At 45.6% G+C, this 8696-nt stretch overlaps 1 protein-coding gene across 1 annotated transcript in view; it reads left to right on the plus strand.

The window, feature by feature from the left end:
• Positions 1–2295: 2295 nt before the first annotated feature.
• LOC124021004 (neurotrypsin-like) overlaps positions 2296–8696 on the plus strand; it is a gene marked incomplete at its 3' end in the record, with an annotated part of 58375 nt that continues 51974 nt past the window's right edge. The window contains exons 1-2 of the mRNA XM_046336318.1: positions 2296–3019; positions 5732–5870. Coding sequence (XP_046192274.1) covers positions 2644–3019; positions 5732–5870 — 515 coding nt within the window. The remainder of the gene's footprint in view (positions 3020–5731; positions 5871–8696) is intronic.

An 8696-nucleotide genomic window follows, 5' to 3' on the forward strand; every position in this document is an offset into this window, starting at 1 on the left:
ACGAAAAAGTATTAAAAAAACATTTATTTTTATTTTTATAATCATTTAGCCTCACATGTGATCCTGTTTGTGAGTGTAATGTGGGGTTTTGATCACAGGGGGGTGCTGTTGTGCCACATATGATTATGTGTGTGAGTGTGATGTGGGGATTTGACCACAGGGGATGCTATTGTCTCACATATGATTCTGTACGGTAGTACAACGTGGTGATTTTGACCACAGGCGACGTCTCATATATGATTCTGTGTTTGTGTAAAATTACATAATAAACCCAGTCATATCTCCTCTCTTTGACTGACATGAATAAAGGTTGAGAACACCTTTATTTAACCAGGTAGGAGGGTTGAGAACACCTTTATTTAACCAGGTAGGAGAGTTGAAAACACCTTTACTTAGCCAGGTAGGAGGGTTGAGAACACCTTTATTTAACCAGGTAGGAGGGTTTAGAACACCTTTACTTAACCAGGTAGGAGGGTTGAGAACACCTTTACTTAGCCAGGTAGGAGGGTTGAGAACACCTTTATTTAACCAGGTAGGAGGGTTTAGAACACCTTTACTTAACCAGGTAGGAGGGTTGAGAACACCTTTATTTAACCAGGTAAGAGGGTTTAGAACACCTTTACTTAACCAGGTAGGAGGGTTGAGAACACCTTTATTTAACCAGGTAGGAGAGTTGAAAACACCTTTACTTAACCAGGTAGGCTAGTTGAGAACACCTTTATTTAACCAGGTATGAGGGTTGAGAACACCTGTATTTAACCAGGTATGAGAGTTGAGAACACCTTTATTTAACCAGGTATGAGGGTTGAGAACACCTGTATTTAACCAGGTATGAGGGTTGAAAACACCTTTATTTAACCAGGTAGGAGAGTTGAGAACACCTGTATTTAACCAGGTATGAGGGTTGAAAACACCTTTATTTAACCAGGTAGGAGAGTTGAGAACACCTTTATTTGACCAGGTAGGAGGGTTGAGAACACCTTTATTTAACCAGGTAGGAGAGTTGAAAACACCTTTACTTAACCAGGTAGGCTAGTTGAGAACACCTTTATTTAACCAGGTATGAGGGTTGAGAACACCTGTATTTAACCAGGTATGAGAGTTGAGAACACCTTTATTTAACCAGGTATGAGGGTTGAGAACACCTGTATTTAACCAGGTATGAGGGTTGAAAACACCTTTATTTAACCAGGTAGGAGAGTTGAGAACACCTGTATTTAACCAGGTATGAGGGTTGAAAACACCTTTATTTAACCAGGTAGGAGAGTTGAGAACACCTTTATTTGACCAGGTAGGAGGGTTGAGAACACCTTTACTTAACCAGGTAGGCTAGTTGAGAACACCTTTATTTAACCAGGTATGAGGGTTGAAAACACCTTTACTTAACCAGGTAGGCTAGTTGAGAACACCTTTATTTAACCAGGTAGGCTAGTTGAGAACACCTTTATTTAACCAGATAGGAGGGTTGAGAACACCTTTATTTAACCAGGTAGGCTAGTTGAGAACACCTGTATTTAACCAGGTAGGAGGGTTGAGAACACCTGTATTTAACCAGGTAGGAGAGTTGAGAACATCTTTATTTAACCAGGTAGGAGGGTTGAAAACACCTTTAATTTAACCAGGTAGGAGAGGTGAGAACAAGTTCTCATTTACATCTGCGACCTGGCCAAGATAAAGCAAAGCAGTACGACACAAACAACAACACAGAGTTACAGATGGAATAAACAAAACGTACAGTCAATAACACAATAGAAAAGTCTATATACAGAGTGTGCAAATGAGGTGAGATAAGGGAGGTGAAGGCCATAAATAGGCCATAGTGGCAAAGTAAATATAATATAACAATAAAAACACTGGAATAGTCAAATGAGAAAGCCTACCAGCTCTTTACGATGTAGGACGAGTCTTCAACCAGGAGAGCTAATGTGTGGGATGGAGTGGTAGCAGCTCTTTACGATGTAGGACGAGTCTCCAACCAGGAACCAAGAGGTAGCTAATGTGTGGGATGTATAATGTGAATTAGCCCTGTAGGATACATACACCTTGTTATGACCCATCAATAAGGCTATTACAATAACACACACACACACACACACACACACACACACACACACACACACACACACACACACACACACACACACACACACACACACACACACACACACACACACACACACACACACACACACACACACACACACACACACAGGGCTCCTGTGTGCTTCTCAGTGCTAGAGGCGTCACTACAGACCCTCGTTCGATTCCAGGCTGTATCACAACCGGCCGGGATAGGGTTTGGCCAGGGTAGACCGTAATTGTAAAAATAAGAATTTGTTCTTTAACTGACTTGCCTAGTTAAATAAAGGTTATACGCAACACACAAGCGCGAGAGTCACTCGGGATCTCATTAACTACCGGGCTCGAGGCACGAGTTCTGTTTCGTTCATTGATCCGCGTCTCTTTTAAAAACTCCTTTCTTGCCCGGTATTCTCACTCACACACACCCGGTCCCGGTCGATCCTATCCCACACTATGTAGTGTGGCGTGAACCGGTTTCGTGTTTATTTCTCTCTCTCGGTTATGGACTACATTTGAGAGCGAGAGGAGAGGGAGAAAAGAAAGCCAGAACCGAGAAAACAAATGTCTAGGCTACTCTACAACAACATCATGGACTCTGTTCTCCTCTCAGTCGTTACACTAGTAGTTGTTTTCGCCTCCTCTCCCTACTCTCTTTCTTCCTCCGACGTCGTTCCCTCTCCTTCCTTCAATCTACCGTTTACCGACTGTGTCCAGAGCCGCGGGAGAGACGGGTTCTACCAAGGGGCTGTGGACGTGACGGAGTCCGGTGCGGTGTGTATGAGGTGGAGCGAGGTAGCGGGGTTTGAGGAGCGCTATCCGGGTAGAGGGCTTGGGGATCATAACCGCTGTCGGAACCCGGACAACAGGATCAGACCCTGGTGCTTCTTCAGGAACAGCCGCGGCAGAACCGACTGGGGCTACTGCGACTGTAAACAAGGTAGAGGAAGGAGAGAGAGAGGTGTGTGTGTGTGTGTGTGTGTGTGTGTGTGTGTGTGTGTGTGTGTGTGTGTGTGTGTGTGTGTGTGTGTGTGTGTGTGTGTGTGTGTGTGTGTGTGTGTGTGTGTGTGTGTGTGTGTGTGTGTGTGTGTGTGGCAACAGCGGGCATGTCTCAGCAGATGGAAGCATCTCATTAATATTGAGGTATGTGTCTGGTTGGTGGCTAGACTAAGAAACGTTGTTATGTTAAAATGTATGAAGACAGACAAGCTGTCAGGTATTAGGGGGAGACTTTACCAAGACAGACAAGCTGTCAGTCATTAGGGGGGAGACTTTACCAAGACAGACAAGCTGTCAGTCATTAGGGGGAGACTCTACCAAGACAGACAAGCTGTCAGTCATTAGGGGGGAGACTTTACCAAGACAGACAAGCTGTCAGTCATTAGGGGGGAGACTCTACCAAGACAGACAAGCTGTCAGTCATTAGGGGGGAGACTTTACCAAGACAGACAAGCTGTCAGTCATTAGGGGGAGACTCTACCAAGATAGACAAGCTGTCAGTCATTAGGGGGAGACTCTACCAATATAGACAAGCTGTCAGTCATTAGGGGGAGACTCTACCAATATAGACAAGCTGTCAGTCATTAGGGGGGAGACTCTACCAATATAGACAAGCTGTCAGTTATTAGGGGGAGACTCTACCAATATAGACAAGCTGTCAGTCATTAGGGGGAGACTCTACCAAGATCAACAAGCTCCCAGACAAGCTGTCAGTCATTAGGGGGGAGACTCTACCAAGACAGACACACTGTCAGTCATTAGGGGGAGACTCTACCAAGACAGACAAGCTGCCAGTCATTAGGGGGAGACTCTACCAAGACAGACAAGCTGTAAGTCACTAGGGGGAGACTTTACCAAGACAGACAAGCTGTCAGTCATTAGGGGGGAGACTCTACCAAGACAGACAAGCTGCCAGTCATTAGGGGGAGACTCTACCAAGATAGACACGCTGTCAGTCATTAGGGGGGAGACTCTACCAAGACAGACAAGCTGTCAGTCAACAGGGGGGAGACTCTACCAAGACAGACAAGCTGTCAGTCATTAGGGGGAGACTCTACCAAGACAGACAAGCTGTCAGTCATTAGGGGGAGACTCTACCAAGATAGACAAGCTGTCAGTCATTAGGGGGAGACTCTACCAAGATAGACAAGCTGTCAGTCATGAGGGGGGGACTCTACCAAGACAGACAAGCTGTCAGTCATGAGGGGGGAGACTCTACCAAGACAGACAAGCTGTCAGTCATTAGGGGGGAGACTCTACCAAGACAGACAAGCTGCCAGTCATTAGGGGGAGACTACCAATATAGACAAGCTGTCAGTCATAAGGGGGAGACTCTACCAAGATAGACAAGCTGTCAGTCATTAGGGGGAGACTCTACCAAGATAGACAAGCTGTCAGTCATGAGGGGGGAGACTCTACCAATATAGACACACTGTCAGGTATTAGGGGGAGACTCTACCAAGATAGACAAGCTGTCAGTCATTAGGGGGAGACTGTGTGTGTGTGTGTGTGTGTGTGTGTGTGTGTGTGTGTGTGTGTGTGTGTGTGTGTGTGTGTGTGTGTGTGTGTGTGTGTGTGTGTGTGTGTGTGTGTGTGTGTGTGTGTGTGCGTGTTATTGGTCAGCTTGATTTATGTGCCTCAGTGACCTATGAAATAGAAGGATCAAGGAAATCAACGTTTTCCTCTGATGTGTATCTGTCTCCCGAGTATCATATCTCTTTCTCTCTCTGTCTCTCTATGTCTCTCCCTCACACTGTGTCTCTCACTCTGTCACTCTGTGTCTCTCTGTTACTCTCTGTCTCTCTGTGTCTCTCTCTGTCACTCTGTGTCTCTCTCTCTGTCACTCTGTGTCTCTCTCTCTCTGTCACTCTGTGTCTCTCTCTCTCTGTCACTCTGTGTCTCTCTGTCACTCTGTGTCTCTCTGTTACTCTGTGTCTCTCTCTCTCTGTCACTCTGTGTCTCTCTCTCTGTTACTCTGTGTCTCTCTCTCTGTCACTCTGTGTCTCTCTGTTACTCTGTGTCTCTCTCTCTCTGTCACTCTGTGTCTCTCTCTCTGTCACTCTGTGTCTCTCTCTCTCTGTCACTCTGTGTCTCTCTCTCTCTCTGTCTTTCTCTCTCTCTGTCACTCTGTGTCTCTCTCTCTCTCTCTCTGTCACTCTATGTCTCTCTCTCTGTCACTCTGTGTCTCTCTCTCTGTCACTCTGTGTCTCTCTCTCTCTCTGTCTTTCTCTCTCTCTCTGTCACTCTGTGTCTCTCTCTCTCTGTCACTCTGTGTCTCTCTCTCTCTCTGTCTTTCTCTCTCTCTCTGTCACTCTGTGTCTCTCTCTCTCTCTGTCTTTCTCTCTCTCTCTGTCACTCTGTGTCTCTCTCTCTCTGTCTTTCTCTCTCTCTCTGTCACTCTGTGTCTCTCTCTCTCTGTCTTTCTCTCTCTCTCTGTCACTCTGTGTCTCTCTCTCTCTGTCTTTCTCTCTCTCTCTGTCACTCTGTGTCTCTCTCTCACTGTCACTCTGTGTCTCTCTCTCACTGTCACTCTGTGTGCCTCGCTCTGTGTGCCTCTCTTTGTGTGTCTCTGTCACTCTCTGTCTCTTTCTTTCTCTTTCTCTCTCCCTCAGTGGAAAATGATCTAAACGGTGTGTGTGTGTGTCTCGTCCAGGGTCAGTGCGCCTGCAGGGCGGCCGCTCTAAGCTGGATGGCAGGGTGGAGGTGTATCTACAGGGGGTCTGGGGGTCTGTCTGTGGTGATGACTGGGGAGAGCAGGACGCTACAGTGGTCTGCAGACAGCTGGGACAGGGGTGAGTCACACAACACAACACACATGCACGCACGCACACACACACACACACACACACACACACACACACACACACACACACACACACACACACACACACACACACACACACACACACACACACACACACACACACACACACACACACACATATGCAGTCTCACACACGCACAAAGAAAGAGGTAGTGAAAAAGGAAGGAGCGGAGCAGTTATCCTAGAAAAAGGAGTGGAGCGGTTATTCTAGAAAAAGGAGTGGAGCGGTTATCCTAGAAAAAGGAGTGGAGCGGTTATCCTAGAAAAAGGAGTGGAGCGGTTATCCTAGAAAAAGGAGTGGAGCGGTTATCCTAGAAAAAGGAAGGAGGGGAGCGGTTATCCTAGAAAAAGGAAGGAGGGGAGCGGTTATCCTAGAAAAAGGAGTGGAGCGGTTACACTAGAAAAAGGAAGGAGTGGAGCGGTTATCCTAGAAAAAGGAAGGAGGGGAGCGGTTATCCTAGAAAAAGGAGTGGAGCGGTTATTCTAGAAAAAGGAGTGGAGCGGTTATCCTAGAAAAAGGAGTGGAGCGGTTATCCTAGAAAAAGGAAGGAGGGGAGCGGTTATCCTAGAAAAAGGAAGGAGTGGAGCAGTTATCCTAGAAAAAGGAGTGGAGTGGTTATCCTAGAAAAAGGAAGGAGTGGAGTGGTTATCCTAGAAAAAGGAAGGAGGGGAGCGGTTATCCTAGAAAAAGGAGGGGATCGGTTATCCTAGAAAAAGGAAGGAGGGGAGCTGTTATCCTAGAAAAAGGAGTGGAGGGGAGTGGTTATCCTAGAAAAAGGAAGGAGGGGAGCTGTTATCCTAGAAAAAGGAGTGGAGGGGAGTGGTTATCCTAGAAAAGGAAGGAGGGGAGCGGTTATCCTAGAAAAAGGAAGGAGGGGAGCGGTTATCCTAGAAAAAGGAGTGGAGCGGTTATCCTAGAAAAAGGAAGGAGGGGAGCGGTTATCCTAGAAAAAGGAGTGGAGCGGTTATTCTAGAAAAAGGAGTGGAGCGGTTATCCTAGGAAAAGGAAGGAGGGGAGCTGTTATCCTAGAAAAAGGAGTGGAGCAGTTATCCTAGGAAAAGGAAGGAGGGGAGCTGTTATCCTAGAAAAAGGAGTGGAGCAGTTATCCTAGAAAAAGGAGTGGAGCGGTTATCCTAGAAAAAGAAAGGAGTGGAGCGGTTATCCTAGAAAAAGGAAGGAGGGGAGCGGTTATCCTAGAAAAAGGAAGGAGGGGAGCGGTTATCCTAGAAAAAGGAGTGGAGCGGTTATTCTAGAAAAAGGAGTGGAGCGGTTATCCTAGGAAAAGGAAGGAGGGGAGCTGTTATCCTAGAAAAAGGAGTGGAGCGGTTATCCTAGAAAAAGGAGTGGAGCGGTTATTCTAGAAAAAGGAGTGGAGCGGTTATCCTAGGAAAAGGAAGGAGGGGAGCTGTTATCCTAGAAAAAGGAGTGGAGCAGTTATCCTAGGAAAAGGAAGGAGGGGAGCTGTTATCCTAGAAAAAGGAGTGGAGCAGTTATCCTAGAAAAAGGAGTGGAGCGGTTATCCTAGAAAAAGAAAGGAGTGGAGCGGTTATCCTAGAAAAAGGAAGGAGGGGAGCGGTTATCCTAGAAAAGGAAGGAGGGGAGCGGTTATCCTAGAAAAAGGAGGGGAGCGGTTATCCTAGAAAAAGGAGTGGAGCGGTTATCCTAGAAAAAGAAAGGAGTGGAGCGGTTATCCTAGAAAAAGAAAGGATTGTCTAGACAGGACATATGATGTAACAGGTCTCTAGACAGGACAGATGGTGTAACAGGTGTGGTAGCAGGTCTCTAGACAGGACAGATGGTGTAACAGGTGTGGTAGCAGGTCTCTAGACACGACAGATGGTGTAACAGGTGTGGTAGCAGGTCTCTAGACACGACAGATGAGGTAGCAGGTCTCTAGACAGGACAGTTGATGTAGCAGGTCTATTCTGCCCTTGAGTTGCGTTCCCATGCAAAACTAGACAGATAGCTAACAACTAAGTCTTCAATAAAACTCCCAAGGCGTGACTTTTCTTGAATGAATATATTGAAACGTTTATGTTGTGAAACTGCAAAATACAGAAAAGAATATACTTTAGTGTTCAATTCACACCGACATACTGTAGCTGTACATTAAACATTTGAAGTTGCATAATACAAAGCACGTGCTAAGGTACCATGCATCTGGCATGATGCCAAACCATATAGCTAATTGTTAACCATATGGTAATTGCTCCTTTCATTACTCTAATAATGTATAACCATCTATGTAGAATAACAAAGCATATTACACTAGAAACAGTAACAAAACTACAGTATTGTATATTTTACAATTCGTTTGCATGACGCATGAGCAAAGTAATACAGCTAACGACATACACAAAAGGCATTGCAATTTGTAAGTAAATGCAACCAACATTGATATGTAAGAAACTCTATCAATAACAAGATTATCATCATTAGCTAAATGCTTGAATCGAACTTACAAACAAATATTTTTCCAAGGCTGAAGCGTGACAAGAAATAACTACATTGAAAGACCTGCACCGTAGCGTTGTCTGTAGCTGCTTCTATGAGTGCAAAACCAATTCTGAACTTCCCGTTTGCGTTGTCTTTCTAAGTACCAGAAAGCGCCACTAGGGGGCAAATAACACCATTGAACACAATGAAAATCCAATTTAACCATTGTAATAAAATAATCTGTTACCTTCTAACAGGATGGCAGCACAAGGTCTCTAGACAGGACAGTTGATGTAGCAGATCTCTAGACAGGACAGTTGATGTAGCAGGTTTCTAGACAGGACAGGAGATGTAGCA

Source organism: Oncorhynchus gorbuscha, unplaced genomic scaffold (genome assembly GCF_021184085.1).
Source record: "Oncorhynchus gorbuscha isolate QuinsamMale2020 ecotype Even-year unplaced genomic scaffold, OgorEven_v1.0 Un_scaffold_1018, whole genome shotgun sequence".
Classification (NCBI taxonomy): Eukaryota; Metazoa; Chordata; class Actinopteri; order Salmoniformes; family Salmonidae; genus Oncorhynchus; species Oncorhynchus gorbuscha.